The following is a 20858-nucleotide window of genomic DNA, read 5'->3' as shown; positions in this document are numbered from 1 at the left end:
AAGCTGATTTTGTTGCCCGCAGCATTCAGTTTCTTCATTAGATTTTCCGAACAAAAGGTGCCTGAGCTGCCGGGATCCAGAAAGGCGTATGTTGTTATGATGTTATTTCCCTTTGAAGCTTTCACCCTTACAGGAAGGATAGACAAAGCGCAGCCGAAATCCCGACAGCTTCCCGGTCCTTCTGCAGCCCGCAAACGTCCTCCAAAAGGTACGATAGTCGAAGCTGCGCTAAGCTACCAGTAGCTTTCCAAGTCCTTGTGCCGCCTCTACAAGTTGCCTTACGTGCCGAAGGTTTCCTACTGTTCCAACCGGCAGTTTGAATAAACGGCAGGTTTTTGACAAATTTAGGAGCCACATCCATGGATGTGCTCCGTGTGGTTTGACTCCCGGGTGACCTGGTTGACGCGCTGTGTTGATGTTTCCAGTACTATGCAGCTACGTGAAGCAATGATTGATCCGTGCGATCGTCTCCGGTTTACAACCCGTTTATTTTCTCACCATGACACCAATTGCATGGGAATACGGAATACATTTATGTAGATCCTCAGTGACATAACAACAACTGGTAGTATTTGGTATTTCTAGCGGTCAAAAACCGTATGCCCTTCCGGGGTCAAACAACAGAGGTAACCCAAATGACGTACCCTTTATACCTGTACCCACAATACGGCAGCACCACTCAGTGGTCAACACAGACATTACAACATAAATGGAAAACAGGAAAATGGCTCTTACACTAAATTTAGGAGCCACATCCATGGATGTGCTCCGTGTGGTTTGACTCCCGGGTGACCTGGTTGACGCGCTGTGTTGATGTTTCCAGTACTATGCAGCTACGTGAAGCAATGATTGATCCGTGCGATCGTCTCCGGTTTACAACCCGTTTATTTTCTCACCATGACACCAATTGCATGGGAATACGGAATACATTTATATAGATCCTCAGTGACATAACAACAACTGGTAGTATTTGGTATTTCTAGCGGTCAAAAACCGTATGCCCTTCCGGGGTCAAACAACAGAGGTAACCCAAATGACGTACCCTTTATACCTGTACCCACAATACGGCAGCACCACTCAGTGGTCAACACAGACATTACAACATAAATGGAAAACAGGAAAATGGCTCTTACACTCCGGCCCCTAAATGTAAGCGACGGATGGAGCCAACAATTAAACCAAAACAAACAAAGAGCCATTAATACCCATCATGCATTACTGCATTATCATCAGATATCTTGAGCTGCGTTTAACAGACACAATTTGGTCACTGGTCTTACCACAGTGTTAAACTTCGTCTTAAGACGAACGGACCGTACAAACTCGTTTTTGTCGGGAAAGGTCTCCACTACTCGTCCGAGCAGCCAAGAGCCACGAGGGGCAGCCGAATCCATGACTATGACAATGTCTCCTGGCACAAGATTTCTTTTTTCTCTGTTCCATTTTTGCCGTTCTTGCAGCAGAGGGAGGTACTCTTGAACCCACCGTTTCCAGAACAGATCAGATATATACTGAACCTGTCTCCACCTTCTCTTTGCATACAGGTCTTGTTTCACAAACAGCCCAGGTGGTAATGCAGGTTTGCCTTTCAGGAGGAGGATATGGTTTGGTGTGAGAGGTTCAAGATCATTGGCATCCTCGGACAGCTGGGTGATGGGCCGGTCATTTACTATGGCCTCAACTTCACAGAGAACCGTGTGGAGGCCGTCGTCGTCCAATTGCTGCTGGTGCAATACAGATTTGAGAACACACCTTATTGTACGAATCATGCGCTCCCAAATTCCGCCAAAATGAGATGCCCCTGGAGGATTGAATTTCCAGTCCACTCCTGCTGGAATGAGAGATCTTTGAATCTGGTCATGATTAAGTGCAGCGTGAGCCTCCTTCAGTTCTCTATTTGCTCCAACGAAATTGGTACCATTGTCGGATAGCATATGAGAAACTTGGCCTCTTCTACTTATGAAGCGCCGCAAAGCATTAATGCACGCATCAGTATCCAGCGAGTTTGCAACCTCCAGGTGCACAGCTCTACTTGCCAAACAGGTAAAAATCACCCCGTAGCGTTTACAGAGGCTTCTTCCCCTCTTCACCTCGATAGGTCCAAAAAAGTCTACACCAACACTTGTGAAAGGAGGTAGGTCAGGCAAAGTCCTTTCTAAAGGCAGGTCTGCCATTTTTTGTTCGCCTGCTCTTGCAGCGTGGAGTCTGCACGTCCAACAATCATTTATAACCTTTCTTATTGCTGAAGGAGCCTTTGTGATCCAGTATTTCCTCCTGAGTTTGGATAGTGTGTGGTTTCTACCACTATGACCCAGTTGCTGGTGAATATGCCTGAGAATAAGAGTCGAAATATGCTGGTCTTTAGTGAGGATGAGTGGATGCTTGACTTCTTCTGGCAGTGCTGCCCTACTGAGCCTTCCTCCAACTCGAAGCAGGTCGTCCTCCAGACAAGGATCCAGTTTGTAAATAGGACTTTCTTTGCGGACTGCCGACTTTCCTGATGAGAGTGCATCGATTTCCGCCTTAAACCGCTGCTGCTGAGCGAAGCGAACAATCACAATCTCTGCCTCCACAAGATCCTCCAACGTTATGCTCTGATCCCCAACTGCACCTCTTGCCTTCCTCATCTCCAACTGTACATGAGCGGGTTGGTTGTTTGCATCAGAGGCCTGCAGCTCCTTTCTCCTTTGGCTTAATTTCAAGAGGGTATTTTGCACCTTCAGGAACCAGGCAACTGCAACCTTGAGCTTCCTCCAGTCTGAGAAGTATGTAATTAGTTGGTTAGTCGCATTCGTTGATTCCTTGGTGATAACAGCATTCACCATGAAGTCTTTCTTAACTTCAGGGTCGTCCAGTGGGATGCTGATTTCTATGATATTTTCTGGCCAATACCTTTCTGGCTTCCAAAGAAAGTTGGGTCCTTCGATCCACCTGCTGCGAGTCAGTAGATCTTCGACTTTCATACCTCTGGATGCGTCATCAGCTGGGTTATCTTTTGTGTTTACATGCTTCCACTGTGACACCTTTGTAGCGTCTCTGATAGTTGTCACCCTGTTTGCTACAAAGGTATGAAAGCGCCGGTCCTCATTCCTTATGTACTTCAGTACTGAAGTACTATCTGTCCAGAAGCACGAGTCTTCCAACTGCAGCTGCAGCTCCGCTCTCAACAATCTGTCCACACGAGCAGCAAGAACTGCGGCAGTAAGCTCCAAACGTGGAATGGTGATCGGCTTTATTGGTGTTACCCGTGCTTTGCCAAGCAGGAATGCCACGTGAACCTCGTTCCTGTTATTCTCCAACCTTACGTAACTAACGATACCGTATCCTCCTTCACTTGCATCGGAGAAGTGATGCAGCTGGGCAAGTGTAGGCTGTCCAAACTCTGTTGGCTTGATGCACCTTCTGATAATAAATTCTGACAACCTGCTAAGCTCTTCCAGCCACTTAGTCCACTGCTGCAGTATGTCACCAGGTAAGCTGGCATCCCATCCAGAGTTTCTCCTGCACAGCTCCTGCAACAAGATTTTGCCAGGCAATGTGACTGGTGCAATAAACCCCAAAGGATCGTACACTGAACTAAGCATGGACAGCATGCCACGTCTAGTGTCAGGACCGTTTTTCATCAGCGTCCTGAACCGAAAGGAGTCCCTCTTGATGCACCACTGGAGACCAAGGGCTTTCTCCAAGGGAAGATTGTCTCTATCCAAGTCCAATGCCTTTAAGTCCTTTGCTCTGTGTTCCTCTGGCACTGTACACAGCACCGTCCTGCTGTTACTGACCCACTTAGTCAGATGGAATCCTCCCCTTTGACAGAGAGCTGTGAGATCTTTAATTGCCTGAATGGCTTCTTCTTCTGAGGATGTGCTTTTTAAGCAATCATCGACATAGAAGTTTTGCCTGACCGTCTTAATCACCTCAGCAGGGAATGACGCCTGATTGTCTTCTGCCGTCTTCCTGAGTGCGTAGCAAGCGCAGCTGGGTGATGAAACCGCCCCAAATAGGTGGACCGTCATCCTGTGCTCTGCAATTTCTTGACTCAGGTCACCCTCAGGCCACCACAAGAAACGGAGGAAGTTTTTGTCTGTTTCTGCAACATTTACCTGATAGAACATCTGTTGGATATCTCCCATTAACGCTACAGGCTCCTGTCTGAACCGAATGAGCACTCCGAGCAGACCGCTTGTAAGGTTGGGACCCTGGAAGAGCTCGTTGTTCAATGATCTTCCTTTAAATGTTGCGCCACAGTCAAACACCACTCGCAGGGCCTTTTTTCTAGGATGGTAGACGCCATGATGGGGGATATACCACACCTTTCCTTCTTCACAACACAACTGGTGCTGAGGTATTTTCTCTGCATAACCTCTGTCAATGACGTCAGTGAGGAAGCTTGCATACTCCTGATGAAACTGCTCATCCTTCTCAAACCTTCTCTTGAGTCCCAAAATCCTTTGCTTGGCCACCAACAAATTATTTGGGAGCATGAGCTGCTCTTTCCTAAAAGGCATCTTCAGGCTGTAATGCCCGTCAACCAGCTTTGCTGAATGGCTGACAATTTCCAAGAACCTAATTTCTTCTCTTGACATTTGTTCGTCCTCAAGATTCTTGTCGTTGAAGTCATGGTTGTACTGAGCAGCCAGCATTTCCTCCAGTTTATGCACAGCAATCCTGTTAACCGTAGCAGAGGGAAATCTTTCCTCCATGGTGCCACAGTTTCCATTTAGTGGACCATTTACTGACCATCCTAGCACAGTTCTAATAGCATATGGGCCATTCCCACAGCTGTTGACGACCTGCCATGGTTCCAATAACCTTGGAGCATTAGTTCCAATCAGTAGATCAACATTTGCCTTGATGCTTGGGATGTGTACCTTTTCTAGGTATGGCCACTGAGACAGATCTTCCTGTGTCACTATGTCATCGTCAGTCACTGGCATCTTCTCTTGTGTGAGAACATCTGGAAGTGCATAGAAATCACTGCTGTCAAGCCCCGCAACCTCCAACCCAGCTAAGCAGTAAGCAGTCTTCACTGTTTCTTGCCCCATTGTGCGTAACAGGAAGCTGATTTTGTTGCCCGCAGCATTCAGTTTCTTCATTAGATTTTCCGAACAAAAGGTGCCTGAGCTGCCGGGATCCAGAAAGGCGTATGTTGTTATGATGTTATTTCCCTTTGAAGCTTTCACCCTTACAGGAAGGATAGACAAAGCGCAGCCGAAATCCCGACAGCTTCCCGGTCCTTCTGCAGCCCGCAAACGTCCTCCAAAAGGTACGATAGTCGAAGCTGCGCTAAGCTACCAGTAGCTTTCCAAGTCCTTGTGCCGCCTCTACAAGTTGCCTTACGTGCCGAAGGTTTCCTACTGTTCCAACCGGCAGTTTGAATAAACGGCAGGTTTTTGACAAATTTAGGAGCCACATCCATGGATGTGCTCCGTGTGGTTTGACTCCCGGGTGACCTGGTTGACGCGCTGTGTTGATGTTTCCAGTACTATGCAGCTACGTGAAGCAATGATTGATCCGTGCGATCGTCTCCGGTTTACAACCCGTTTATTTTCTCACCATGACACCAATTGCATGGGAATACGGAATACATTTATGTAGATCCTCAGTGACATAACAACAACTGGTAGTATTTGGTATTTCTAGCGGTCAAAAACCGTATGCCCTTCCGGGGTCAAACAACAGAGGTAACCCAAATGACGTACCCTTTATACCTGTACCCACAATACGGCAGCACCACTCAGTGGTCAACACAGACATTACAACATAAATGGAAAACAGGAAAATGGCTCTTACACTAAATTTAGGAGCCACATCCATGGATGTGCTCCGTGTGGTTTGACTCCCGGGTGACCTGGTTGACGCGCTGTGTTGATGTTTCCAGTACTATGCAGCTACGTGAAGCAATGATTGATCCGTGCGATCGTCTCCGGTTTACAACCCGTTTATTTTCTCACCATGACACCAATTGCATGGGAATACGGAATACATTTATATAGATCCTCAGTGACATAACAACAACTGGTAGTATTTGGTATTTCTAGCGGTCAAAAACCGTATGCCCTTCCGGGGTCAAACAACAGAGGTAACCCAAATGACGTACCCTTTATACCTGTACCCACAATACGGCAGCACCACTCAGTGGTCAACACAGACATTACAACATAAATGGAAAACAGGAAAATGGCTCTTACACTCCGGCCCCTAAATGTAAGCGACGGATGGAGCCAACAATTAAACCAAAACAAACAAAGAGCCATTAATACCCATCATGCATTACTGCATTATCATCAGATATCTTGAGCTGCGTTTAACAGACACAATTTGGTCACTGGTCTTACCACAGTGTTAAACTTCGTCTTAAGACGAACGGACCGTACAAACTCGTTTTTGTCGGGAAAGGTCTCCACTACTCGTCCGAGCAGCCAAGAGCCACGAGGGGCAGCCGAATCCATGACTATGACAATGTCTCCTGGCACAAGATTTCTTTTTTCTCTGTTCCATTTTTGCCGTTCTTGCAGCAGAGGGAGGTACTCTTGAACCCACCGTTTCCAGAACAGATCAGATATATACTGAACCTGTCTCCACCTTCTCTTTGCATACAGGTCTTGTTTCACAAACAGCCCAGGTGGTAATGCAGGTTTGCCTTTCAGGAGGAGGATATGGTTTGGTGTGAGAGGTTCAAGATCATTGGCATCCTCGGACAGCTGGGTGATGGGCCGGTCATTTACTATGGCCTCAACTTCACAGAGAACCGTGTGGAGGCCGTCGTCGTCCAATTGCTGCTGGTGCAATACAGATTTGAGAACACACCTTATTGTACGAATCATGCGCTCCCAAATTCCGCCAAAATGAGATGCCCCTGGAGGATTGAATTTCCAGTCCACTCCTGCTGGAATGAGAGATCTTTGAATCTGGTCATGATTAAGTGCAGCGTGAGCCTCCTTCAGTTCTCTATTTGCTCCAACGAAATTGGTACCATTGTCGGATAGCATATGAGAAACTTGGCCTCTTCTACTTATGAAGCGCCGCAAAGCATTAATGCACGCATCAGTATCCAGCGAGTTTGCAACCTCCAGGTGCACAGCTCTACTTGCCAAACAGGTAAAAATCACCCCGTAGCGTTTACAGAGGCTTCTTCCCCTCTTCACCTCGATAGGTCCAAAAAAGTCTACACCAACACTTGTGAAAGGAGGTAGGTCAGGCAAAGTCCTTTCTAAAGGCAGGTCTGCCATTTTTTGTTCGCCTGCTCTTGCAGCGTGGAGTCTGCACGTCCAACAATCATTTATAACCTTTCTTATTGCTGAAGGAGCCTTTGTGATCCAGTATTTCCTCCTGAGTTTGGATAGTGTGTGGTTTCTACCACTATGACCCAGTTGCTGGTGAATATGCCTGAGAATAAGAGTCGAAATATGCTGGTCTTTAGTGAGGATGAGTGGATGCTTGACTTCTTCTGGCAGTGCTGCCCTACTGAGCCTTCCTCCAACTCGAAGCAGGTCGTCCTCCAGACAAGGATCCAGTTTGTAAATAGGACTTTCTTTGCGGACTGCCGACTTTCCTGATGAGAGTGCATCGATTTCCGCCTTAAACCGCTGCTGCTGAGCGAAGCGAACAATCACAATCTCTGCCTCCACAAGATCCTCCAACGTTATGCTCTGATCCCCAACTGCACCTCTTGCCTTCCTCATCTCCAACTGTACATGAGCGGGTTGGTTGTTTGCATCAGAGGCCTGCAGCTCCTTTCTCCTTTGGCTTAATTTCAAGAGGGTATTTTGCACCTTCAGGAACCAGGCAACTGCAACCTTGAGCTTCCTCCAGTCTGAGAAGTATGTAATTAGTTGGTTAGTCGCATTCGTTGATTCCTTGGTGATAACAGCATTCACCATGAAGTCTTTCTTAACTTCAGGGTCGTCCAGTGGGATGCTGATTTCTATGATATTTTCTGGCCAATACCTTTCTGGCTTCCAAAGAAAGTTGGGTCCTTCGATCCACCTGCTGCGAGTCAGTAGATCTTCGACTTTCATACCTCTGGATGCGTCATCAGCTGGGTTATCTTTTGTGTTTACATGCTTCCACTGTGACACCTTTGTAGCGTCTCTGATAGTTGTCACCCTGTTTGCTACAAAGGTATGAAAGCGCCGGTCCTCATTCCTTATGTACTTCAGTACTGAAGTACTATCTGTCCAGAAGCACGAGTCTTCCAACTGCAGCTGCAGCTCCGCTCTCAACAATCTGTCCACACGAGCAGCAAGAACTGCGGCAGTAAGCTCCAAACGTGGAATGGTGATCGGCTTTATTGGTGTTACCCGTGCTTTGCCAAGCAGGAATGCCACGTGAACCTCGTTCCTGTTATTCTCCAACCTTACGTAACTAACGATACCGTATCCTCCTTCACTTGCATCGGAGAAGTGATGCAGCTGGGCAAGTGTAGGCTGTCCAAACTCTGTTGGCTTGATGCACCTTCTGATAATAAATTCTGACAACCTGCTAAGCTCTTCCAGCCACTTAGTCCACTGCTGCAGTATGTCACCAGGTAAGCTGGCATCCCATCCAGAGTTTCTCCTGCACAGCTCCTGCAACAAGATTTTGCCAGGCAATGTGACTGGTGCAATAAACCCCAAAGGATCGTACACTGAACTAAGCATGGACAGCATGCCACGTCTAGTGTCAGGACCGTTTTTCATCAGCGTCCTGAACCGAAAGGAGTCCCTCTTGATGCACCACTGGAGACCAAGGGCTTTCTCCAAGGGAAGATTGTCTCTATCCAAGTCCAATGCCTTTAAGTCCTTTGCTCTGTGTTCCTCTGGCACTGTACACAGCACCGTCCTGCTGTTACTGACCCACTTAGTCAGATGGAATCCTCCCCTTTGACAGAGAGCTGTGAGATCTTTAATTGCCTGAATGGCTTCTTCTTCTGAGGATGTGCTTTTTAAGCAATCATCGACATAGAAGTTTTGCCTGACCGTCTTAATCACCTCAGCAGGGAATGACGCCTGATTGTCTTCTGCCGTCTTCCTGAGTGCGTAGCAAGCGCAGCTGGGTGATGAAACCGCCCCAAATAGGTGGACCGTCATCCTGTGCTCTGCAATTTCTTGACTCAGGTCACCCTCAGGCCACCACAAGAAACGGAGGAAGTTTTTGTCTGTTTCTGCAACATTTACCTGATAGAACATCTGTTGGATATCTCCCATTAACGCTACAGGCTCCTGTCTGAACCGAATGAGCACTCCGAGCAGACCGCTTGTAAGGTTGGGACCCTGGAAGAGCTCGTTGTTCAATGATCTTCCTTTAAATGTTGCGCCACAGTCAAACACCACTCGCAGGGCCTTTTTTCTAGGATGGTAGACGCCATGATGGGGGATATACCACACCTTTCCTTCTTCACAACACAACTGGTGCTGAGGTATTTTCTCTGCATAACCTCTGTCAATGACGTCAGTGAGGAAGCTTGCATACTCCTGATGAAACTGCTCATCCTTCTCAAACCTTCTCTTGAGTCCCAAAATCCTTTGCTTGGCCACCAACAAATTATTTGGGAGCATGAGCTGCTCTTTCCTAAAAGGCATCTTCAGGCTGTAATGCCCGTCAACCAGCTTTGCTGAATGGCTGACAATTTCCAAGAACCTAATTTCTTCTCTTGACATTTGTTCGTCCTCAAGATTCTTGTCGTTGAAGTCATGGTTGTACTGAGCAGCCAGCATTTCCTCCAGTTTATGCACAGCAATCCTGTTAACCGTAGCAGAGGGAAATCTTTCCTCCATGGTGCCACAGTTTCCATTTAGTGGACCATTTACTGACCATCCTAGCACAGTTCTAATAGCATATGGGCCATTCCCACAGCTGTTGACGACCTGCCATGGTTCCAATAACCTTGGAGCATTAGTTCCAATCAGTAGATCAACATTTGCCTTGATGCTTGGGATGTGTACCTTTTCTAGGTATGGCCACTGAGACAGATCTTCCTGTGTCACTATGTCATCGTCAGTCACTGGCATCTTCTCTTGTGTGAGAACATCTGGAAGTGCATAGAAATCACTGCTGTCAAGCCCCGCAACCTCCAACCCAGCTAAGCAGTAAGCAGTCTTCACTGTTTCTTGCCCCATTGTGCGTAACAGGAAGCTGATTTTGTTGCCCGCAGCATTCAGTTTCTTCATTAGATTTTCCGAACAAAAGGTGCCTGAGCTGCCGGGATCCAGAAAGGCGTATGTTGTTATGATGTTATTTCCCTTTGAAGCTTTCACCCTTACAGGAAGGATAGACAAAGCGCAGCCGAAATCCCGACAGCTTCCCGGTCCTTCTGCAGCCCGCAAACGTCCTCCAAAAGGTACGATAGTCGAAGCTGCGCTAAGCTACCAGTAGCTTTCCAAGTCCTTGTGCCGCCTCTACAAGTTGCCTTACGTGCCGAAGGTTTCCTACTGTTCCAACCGGCAGTTTGAATAAACGGCAGGTTTTTGACAAATTTAGGAGCCACATCCATGGATGTGCTCCGTGTGGTTTGACTCCCGGGTGACCTGGTTGACGCGCTGTGTTGATGTTTCCAGTACTATGCAGCTACGTGAAGCAATGATTGATCCGTGCGATCGTCTCCGGTTTACAACCCGTTTATTTTCTCACCATGACACCAATTGCATGGGAATACGGAATACATTTATGTAGATCCTCAGTGACATAACAACAACTGGTAGTATTTGGTATTTCTAGCGGTCAAAAACCGTATGCCCTTCCGGGGTCAAACAACAGAGGTAACCCAAATGACGTACCCTTTATACCTGTACCCACAATACGGCAGCACCACTCAGTGGTCAACACAGACATTACAACATAAATGGAAAACAGGAAAATGGCTCTTACACTAAATTTAGGAGCCACATCCATGGATGTGCTCCGTGTGGTTTGACTCCCGGGTGACCTGGTTGACGCGCTGTGTTGATGTTTCCAGTACTATGCAGCTACGTGAAGCAATGATTGATCCGTGCGATCGTCTCCGGTTTACAACCCGTTTATTTTCTCACCATGACACCAATTGCATGGGAATACGGAATACATTTATATAGATCCTCAGTGACATAACAACAACTGGTAGTATTTGGTATTTCTAGCGGTCAAAAACCGTATGCCCTTCCGGGGTCAAACAACAGAGGTAACCCAAATGACGTACCCTTTATACCTGTACCCACAATACGGCAGCACCACTCAGTGGTCAACACAGACATTACAACATAAATGGAAAACAGGAAAATGGCTCTTACACTCCGGCCCCTAAATGTAAGCGACGGATGGAGCCAACAATTAAACCAAAACAAACAAAGAGCCATTAATACCCATCATGCATTACTGCATTATCATCAGATATCTTGAGCTGCGTTTAACAGACACAATTTGGTCACTGGTCTTACCACAGTGTTAAACTTCGTCTTAAGACGAACGGACCGTACAAACTCGTTTTTGTCGGGAAAGGTCTCCACTACTCGTCCGAGCAGCCAAGAGCCACGAGGGGCAGCCGAATCCATGACTATGACAATGTCTCCTGGCACAAGATTTCTTTTTTCTCTGTTCCATTTTTGCCGTTCTTGCAGCAGAGGGAGGTACTCTTGAACCCACCGTTTCCAGAACAGATCAGATATATACTGAACCTGTCTCCACCTTCTCTTTGCATACAGGTCTTGTTTCACAAACAGCCCAGGTGGTAATGCAGGTTTGCCTTTCAGGAGGAGGATATGGTTTGGTGTGAGAGGTTCAAGATCATTGGCATCCTCGGACAGCTGGGTGATGGGCCGGTCATTTACTATGGCCTCAACTTCACAGAGAACCGTGTGGAGGCCGTCGTCGTCCAATTGCTGCTGGTGCAATACAGATTTGAGAACACACCTTATTGTACGAATCATGCGCTCCCAAATTCCGCCAAAATGAGATGCCCCTGGAGGATTGAATTTCCAGTCCACTCCTGCTGGAATGAGAGATCTTTGAATCTGGTCATGATTAAGTGCAGCGTGAGCCTCCTTCAGTTCTCTATTTGCTCCAACGAAATTGGTACCATTGTCGGATAGCATATGAGAAACTTGGCCTCTTCTACTTATGAAGCGCCGCAAAGCATTAATGCACGCATCAGTATCCAGCGAGTTTGCAACCTCCAGGTGCACAGCTCTACTTGCCAAACAGGTAAAAATCACCCCGTAGCGTTTACAGAGGCTTCTTCCCCTCTTCACCTCGATAGGTCCAAAAAAGTCTACACCAACACTTGTGAAAGGAGGTAGGTCAGGCAAAGTCCTTTCTAAAGGCAGGTCTGCCATTTTTTGTTCGCCTGCTCTTGCAGCGTGGAGTCTGCACGTCCAACAATCATTTATAACCTTTCTTATTGCTGAAGGAGCCTTTGTGATCCAGTATTTCCTCCTGAGTTTGGATAGTGTGTGGTTTCTACCACTATGACCCAGTTGCTGGTGAATATGCCTGAGAATAAGAGTCGAAATATGCTGGTCTTTAGTGAGGATGAGTGGATGCTTGACTTCTTCTGGCAGTGCTGCCCTACTGAGCCTTCCTCCAACTCGAAGCAGGTCGTCCTCCAGACAAGGATCCAGTTTGTAAATAGGACTTTCTTTGCGGACTGCCGACTTTCCTGATGAGAGTGCATCGATTTCCGCCTTAAACCGCTGCTGCTGAGCGAAGCGAACAATCACAATCTCTGCCTCCACAAGATCCTCCAACGTTATGCTCTGATCCCCAACTGCACCTCTTGCCTTCCTCATCTCCAACTGTACATGAGCGGGTTGGTTGTTTGCATCAGAGGCCTGCAGCTCCTTTCTCCTTTGGCTTAATTTCAAGAGGGTATTTTGCACCTTCAGGAACCAGGCAACTGCAACCTTGAGCTTCCTCCAGTCTGAGAAGTATGTAATTAGTTGGTTAGTCGCATTCGTTGATTCCTTGGTGATAACAGCATTCACCATGAAGTCTTTCTTAACTTCAGGGTCGTCCAGTGGGATGCTGATTTCTATGATATTTTCTGGCCAATACCTTTCTGGCTTCCAAAGAAAGTTGGGTCCTTCGATCCACCTGCTGCGAGTCAGTAGATCTTCGACTTTCATACCTCTGGATGCGTCATCAGCTGGGTTATCTTTTGTGTTTACATGCTTCCACTGTGACACCTTTGTAGCGTCTCTGATAGTTGTCACCCTGTTTGCTACAAAGGTATGAAAGCGCCGGTCCTCATTCCTTATGTACTTCAGTACTGAAGTACTATCTGTCCAGAAGCACGAGTCTTCCAACTGCAGCTGCAGCTCCGCTCTCAACAATCTGTCCACACGAGCAGCAAGAACTGCGGCAGTAAGCTCCAAACGTGGAATGGTGATCGGCTTTATTGGTGTTACCCGTGCTTTGCCAAGCAGGAATGCCACGTGAACCTCGTTCCTGTTATTCTCCAACCTTACGTAACTAACGATACCGTATCCTCCTTCACTTGCATCGGAGAAGTGATGCAGCTGGGCAAGTGTAGGCTGTCCAAACTCTGTTGGCTTGATGCACCTTCTGATAATAAATTCTGACAACCTGCTAAGCTCTTCCAGCCACTTAGTCCACTGCTGCAGTATGTCACCAGGTAAGCTGGCATCCCATCCAGAGTTTCTCCTGCACAGCTCCTGCAACAAGATTTTGCCAGGCAATGTGACTGGTGCAATAAACCCCAAAGGATCGTACACTGAACTAAGCATGGACAGCATGCCACGTCTAGTGTCAGGACCGTTTTTCATCAGCGTCCTGAACCGAAAGGAGTCCCTCTTGATGCACCACTGGAGACCAAGGGCTTTCTCCAAGGGAAGATTGTCTCTATCCAAGTCCAATGCCTTTAAGTCCTTTGCTCTGTGTTCCTCTGGCACTGTACACAGCACCGTCCTGCTGTTACTGACCCACTTAGTCAGATGGAATCCTCCCCTTTGACAGAGAGCTGTGAGATCTTTAATTGCCTGAATGGCTTCTTCTTCTGAGGATGTGCTTTTTAAGCAATCATCGACATAGAAGTTTTGCCTGACCGTCTTAATCACCTCAGCAGGGAATGACGCCTGATTGTCTTCTGCCGTCTTCCTGAGTGCGTAGCAAGCGCAGCTGGGTGATGAAACCGCCCCAAATAGGTGGACCGTCATCCTGTGCTCTGCAATTTCTTGACTCAGGTCACCCTCAGGCCACCACAAGAAACGGAGGAAGTTTTTGTCTGTTTCTGCAACATTTACCTGATAGAACATCTGTTGGATATCTCCCATTAACGCTACAGGCTCCTGTCTGAACCGAATGAGCACTCCGAGCAGACCGCTTGTAAGGTTGGGACCCTGGAAGAGCTCGTTGTTCAATGATCTTCCTTTAAATGTTGCGCCACAGTCAAACACCACTCGCAGGGCCTTTTTTCTAGGATGGTAGACGCCATGATGGGGGATATACCACACCTTTCCTTCTTCACAACACAACTGGTGCTGAGGTATTTTCTCTGCATAACCTCTGTCAATGACGTCAGTGAGGAAGCTTGCATACTCCTGATGAAACTGCTCATCCTTCTCAAACCTTCTCTTGAGTCCCAAAATCCTTTGCTTGGCCACCAACAAATTATTTGGGAGCATGAGCTGCTCTTTCCTAAAAGGCATCTTCAGGCTGTAATGCCCGTCAACCAGCTTTGCTGAATGGCTGACAATTTCCAAGAACCTAATTTCTTCTCTTGACATTTGTTCGTCCTCAAGATTCTTGTCGTTGAAGTCATGGTTGTACTGAGCAGCCAGCATTTCCTCCAGTTTATGCACAGCAATCCTGTTAACCGTAGCAGAGGGAAATCTTTCCTCCATGGTGCCACAGTTTCCATTTAGTGGACCATTTACTGACCATCCTAGCACAGTTCTAATAGCATATGGGCCATTCCCACAGCTGTTGACGACCTGCCATGGTTCCAATAACCTTGGAGCATTAGTTCCAATCAGTAGATCAACATTTGCCTTGATGCTTGGGATGTGTACCTTTTCTAGGTATGGCCACTGAGACAGATCTTCCTGTGTCACTATGTCATCGTCAGTCACTGGCATCTTCTCTTGTGTGAGAACATCTGGAAGTGCATAGAAATCACTGCTGTCAAGCCCCGCAACCTCCAACCCAGCTAAGCAGTAAGCAGTCTTCACTGTTTCTTGCCCCATTGTGCGTAACAGGAAGCTGATTTTGTTGCCCGCAGCATTCAGTTTCTTCATTAGATTTTCCGAACAAAAGGTGCCTGAGCTGCCGGGATCCAGAAAGGCGTATGTTGTTATGATGTTATTTCCCTTTGAAGCTTTCACCCTTACAGGAAGGATAGACAAAGCGCAGCCGAAATCCCGACAGCTTCCCGGTCCTTCTGCAGCCCGCAAACGTCCTCCAAAAGGTACGATAGTCGAAGCTGCGCTAAGCTACCAGTAGCTTTCCAAGTCCTTGTGCCGCCTCTACAAGTTGCCTTACGTGCCGAAGGTTTCCTACTGTTCCAACCGGCAGTTTGAATAAACGGCAGGTTTTTGACAAATTTAGGAGCCACATCCATGGATGTGCTCCGTGTGGTTTGACTCCCGGGTGACCTGGTTGACGCGCTGTGTTGATGTTTCCAGTACTATGCAGCTACGTGAAGCAATGATTGATCCGTGCGATCGTCTCCGGTTTACAACCCGTTTATTTTCTCACCATGACACCAATTGCATGGGACTACGGAATACATTTATGTAGATCCTCAGTGACATAACAACAACTGGTAGTATTTGGTATTTCTAGCGGTCAAAAACCGTATGCCCTTCCGGGGTCAAACAACAGAGGTAACCCAAATGACGTACCCTTTATACCTGACCCACAATACGGCAGCACCACTCAGTGGTCAACACAGACATTACAACATAAATGGAAAACAGAAAATGGCTCTTACACTAAATTTAGGAGCCACATCCATGGATGTGCTCCGTGTGGTTTGACTCCGGGTGACCTGGTTGACGCGCTGTGTTGATGTTTCAGTACTATGCAGCTACGTGAAGCAATGATTGATCCGTGCGATCGTCTCCGGTTTACAACCCGTTTATTTTCTCACCATGACACCAATTGCATGGGAATACGGAATACATTTATATAGATCCTCAGTGACATAACAACAACTGGTAGTATTTGGTATTTCTAGCGGTCAAAAACCGTATGCCCTTCCGGGGTCAAACAACAGAGGTAACCCAAATGACGTACCCTTTATACCTGTACCCACAATACGGCAGCACCACTCAGTGGTCAACACAGACATTACAACATAAATGGAAAACAGGAAAATGGCTCTTACACTCCGGCCCCTAAATGTAAGCGACGGATACACTCTCCAGTTAAGCATCAAGATGAGGGCGAGGGAATTTAATTTACACTCACAAGCATGTTTTAAGATCATGTTTCACAAATTCTGACAGGAAAAACCCCGATCTGAAGTAAGATTGTTACTAAACTATTTTAGAAAGCAAGGACTGCTGGTTTGGCTGTGATTTGTTAAGACTTGAGAGGTCATAGGAGGAAGCTATCTCTCATGTGGTCATTCTGGCAGCCGTCACGCTATTAATGCTTCCTGGAAAGCCTTTGTGAACCGTTGACTTGGCTTGCTGAGGGCTGGGCTTGAGGTTTAGAGTCATTCTCTTGGGTATGAGTATTTAACTCTTTTTTTGTACTGTTTACAGCACATGCTGGGTTAGAACAACAGGGATTGTGATAGATTGCGTATGTATATTCTGTAAATGTTTGTTCAATCATCCTCGTGTCGCCACGGCCACCCAGACATCTAAATAAGTGGCTAGCCAACATGCACATCAATTTCATTCTCACTTGTCTGAGATAATTGACTTGACTCTGAGTGGGATCAAGAGATTTTGAGCTTGGAAAGCAATATCCTGAAATAATAATAATGTTCTATCACCAATTCAACCCGTGCAAAAGGTCTACAATGAACATATAAGCTTGTGAATGTATAGGAATGTTTCATCCTACGGTATGGGACCTTTGAGATTCACAATATTGTTCTGCTTTAAATCTGAACTAAGATATTAACAATGTCCTCAGCCTTTGTGTAACCTTTTTAAAACTTGTTTTATTCACATTCAAACTCAGTTTTCTGATGCAGTTTTTACACAGCACTGCATTTATTTAACTGTCTAATTCAAACTAATTTGAGGCCATAATTAAGTATAGATATATATCCATTACCACGTGGTAAACATCTGTCTCTGTGCTTGAACCAGTGCATTTCGTATTCAGTTTACACGGTGTTAGCGCTCCTCCTGTTGGCATCCAAGGGTACTACAATGTCCATAAAAGCAGCACAGTTGGAGAAGAGAAGTACCAAAATAGGTTTTATTTTACATAAGAACATTGTCAAAACTTGAAAACATTTTTGCATATAAACCTTTTAAAACAAGGAGACAATGTTTGAATTTCACAGATTGTACAAAATATTGACACAAAAAAAAAATCATTTTCATGAGTGATTCATACCCTTCATTTGCATCTTTATTTGAACCCACCACCAAAGCAAACGCAGAGTGCATCCTTTATCTGCCATTCAAAAAGGTCAAGTAAACATCAGGACATCTTCCAAACACTCGTAGTGTCCACAGCTTTGTCTTTCTCAGCTGGAGTCGGTGATGAGGCTGTACAGTTCAGTATGTTAATCCGAGCTCTTAGTCTCACACTTGAGTTCATATGGAGTTTTTTAGTTTATAAGAATCACTGAATTATTAAGACTAGGGTAACCCATTATTATTTAAGGCTTGCATTCTGAATAGTGGAAGTACTATAAAGTAGAGCTAAATTAAAAATCAAAAGCATCATAACGCATAATAAAAACTAGCACCAACTTGCATCTGATTTAAGCCCAAGCTTTATCAACATTCAGCATTTAATAGATCAAAGCTTGTTGTTGTGTTGTACTGGAGCTAACATCTTCACACAAATCAGAGGTTAAACAGATTCTCACATAAGAATAAGTTAACACTGTAATTAGTAACTCCATGTAGCCATTAAAACGATCTTGTTTAGCAAAGACTGAAAAAATATGCAGTCCATCAATTCTTGAATTACAGAAAAATGTAAACATTGACCATGGAAAGGAGCTTTAGTTTATTTCTACTTTGACAGGCCAACATGCTAATATTCAATGTCAGATGCCCACTGTAAATAGTGCAATCAAATGGTAAAGGTGCACCAAAAATGTCACTTCCTATATTTGCAGAAGACAACGTTTGATTCTACTGAAATCATTGCTTTTTTAACCTCAAATTAAATAGTTATGTTCTTGTTTCACTGTTGTGACTTGTGTGTCAATAGACTGATTAACCAGTTAAACCTTTTTTTCTCCTTGTGCACTTTTGTCAATTTTGACTTTTAAGAGTGTATGATCTGTCCAACATTGAGCAGCGGTTTTATTCAAATAAAAGTCCATTTCCTGAGAATTTACATTTCACCACAACTGAAAAAGCTGTATAGCAGAGTTGGCAGACAAACACAGGCACTACTTATCATCCGATTCAAGCCACTACACATGCATGCCCTTTTGTCCAGGTACTCTGGGGTCAGCTTCTCCTGTCAAGATTTAGAAGAAAGACAACCGTATGTGAGGATTAAGATTACATTATCACTGTCCATGATAATACTGGACTGGTATCAATCTTAATGTAATCTGACAGTAATGTACAGCATGGCTAATAGTGAATGTAACATTGCTGGTGGCTCAGCTGTGGGGGATTTGGTAAAAAAAAAAGTGAATTGGTTTAGTTTGATCATCACCAGCTGGACACTTTACGCTATTTCATTATTGATCAGCCAAATTTAGCTGATGAACATCATTACAACAGGGCCATTTGCATTAACGACTCCGATAATTATTTTAGTGACAGCGTTGCCACTACCACCACCACAGAGAATACATGTGGCTGGTGGTACAAGTCTTGACCACACATGCTGAACTTATGTTATCACAATATCATTACTATTATACTCTAACAATAACTATATAATAGCTATCACTTAAATACCTCCCAATATCGGAACATTATTTGTAGGCCATTCCATTCGATGTTATATGTGAGTTAGTGTATACTATTATGTCAACAGCATTGTTTTTACCCGGTTTGCTTCAGCAGACTTGGCAGCAGTGTAATATTCAGAATCAGCCTTAACCTTCTCCCTCGCCACGAAGGCAGCATCTGAAACAAAGGGACAATGGTCAATGAGAGACACATGACGGACCAGTACACCAGTCGCCACCACATATATGAACACACAAATCTATTAGAGATGTATCGATTACAATTTTCTTGGCCGATTCAGTTACTGTCGTCTACGTTATTGTCATCTACATTGATTTGCATAAAACATACAATTGAAATTATCTGTACATTTTTATTTAAATACTTGCTTTGATTAAAAATAAAGCAGTTTTAATTATATATTATAAGCTATAATATACTTTGTTAGGAAGTAAAACCGGTCCCCTCTAATATCTATTTTATATTTTGTAAAAACATCTCCTTCAAACAACTGAATCTATTCAAGTTTCTCACCAACAGCTAAATTTGAAAAGATTATACCTGAACATATGACAGCGTTTTCAATAACCTGTGCACAATTTTACTGAGTGGAGCTGGATCACACAATGGAAGTCAAAGTAACCTCCATTAACGTTTGCTTAGCTGTTTGCCCCGTTATAGGCGGGACTATAGAGACCCTGTGCTGTTGGCAGATAATCCGGTTACCATGATTACTCTGAGCAGCATGCATGGGAATGAATTACAATATAATAAGTGTCTGTCTGAGTTAGTGGTTCCAAATGTTTTAAGGTTGTTCCTTCACAGATTATGTTGGACTTGCAGTTGTGAAAGCTGCGTGCTTCATTTCTTCTTCGTCGCGAGCCGTCACATTGTATGTGTGCGGCTGTGATGTTACGGTCTGTGTCTCTGTGTTTTGGCGTGAATCTATCAGTGGAAGCACACATGTTCAAAAGGTGGCTGGCAAAATCTCACAGAAGAGGACTGAAAGCAGTGAGACTAACCCTCTATTTCAGAGATCCTCTTCTCCGTCTCTTTCTCCATCACTTTCTGTTGTAAATGGATCTCTGCTACCTGGGCCACTTTCTGAGCCTCTATGGTACAGAAAAACATGAGCTTTAACACCACAAGGTGGGTGGAGATACTAGGGTTACACATGAGTGACTGAAAGGGTACATGGTGAAAATCGTCATGCAAATGAAACACTAGCTGGCTGATTACAGTAAAACAACATCACATTTACCAATAATGGCCCTCTTCCTTTCAGTCTCTGCTTCCTTTTCCACCACCTTCTGAGTTTGAGCCGTTATTAACAGACGAGTCTTTTCTGCTTCCCTGCATACGCAACACATACAAAATAAAAGTTCTCGCAAATGTTTTCCTTCATGTGCAGTCTTACTTGATCTGAGTGGGTGAGTAACAGGCAAGAATTTCAAACATGTATTAAGACTGCACTAATGAGTACAGATTTCCAAACTCACATAAGTTCAAAGTTCCTCCTGATAGATTCAGGGATCTTTGGCTTGGTAACACGGACTGCCTTCATCAGGATGTTGAAACAGTGCAGAGGAAAAAGAGAGGACAAATAAATTGAACCTTTGCTCACAATACATCTGCCAATACATTTTACAGAGGGCTTTTTAATGAGGCTCTCTGTAACTTATCAAGTTAGAATTGGTCTCGTGGTATCCTTTCAGAATTTGAGTGGCAGATTGATTAGGAGGAACAGTCCACCATCACCTATAACTGGTCTCAAGTCTTTCAGCACTCTGTCCTGGTTCTGAACCGTTTGGAGTATCATCATGATATTAAGTTGTGGAA

General features: G+C 45.2%; 1 protein-coding gene across 1 annotated transcript; it reads right to left on the bottom strand.

Moving 5' to 3' along the window:
- Positions 1-18920: 18920 nt before the first annotated feature.
- LOC311010352 (erlin-1-like) lies at positions 18921-20640 on the bottom strand. Its single transcript, XM_084040876.1, has 4 exons — positions 20519-20640; positions 20281-20372; positions 20042-20131; positions 18921-19196 (listed from the first exon to the last, which is right to left on the bottom strand). Exons 1-4 carry the CDS (start codon positions 20581-20583, stop codon positions 19093-19095), a joined length of 351 nt encoding a protein of 116 aa, XP_083897002.1. The 5' UTR covers positions 20584-20640; the 3' UTR covers positions 18921-19092.
- Positions 20641-20858: the final 218 nt, after the last annotated feature.

The sequence above is a fragment of the Eutrigla gurnardus genome, assembly GCF_963514095.1.
Source record: "Eutrigla gurnardus genome assembly, contig: SCAFFOLD_135, whole genome shotgun sequence".
Taxonomy (NCBI): Eukaryota; Metazoa; Chordata; class Actinopteri; order Perciformes; family Triglidae; genus Eutrigla; species Eutrigla gurnardus.
This window is presented reverse-complemented; position numbering and strand designations above follow the sequence as displayed.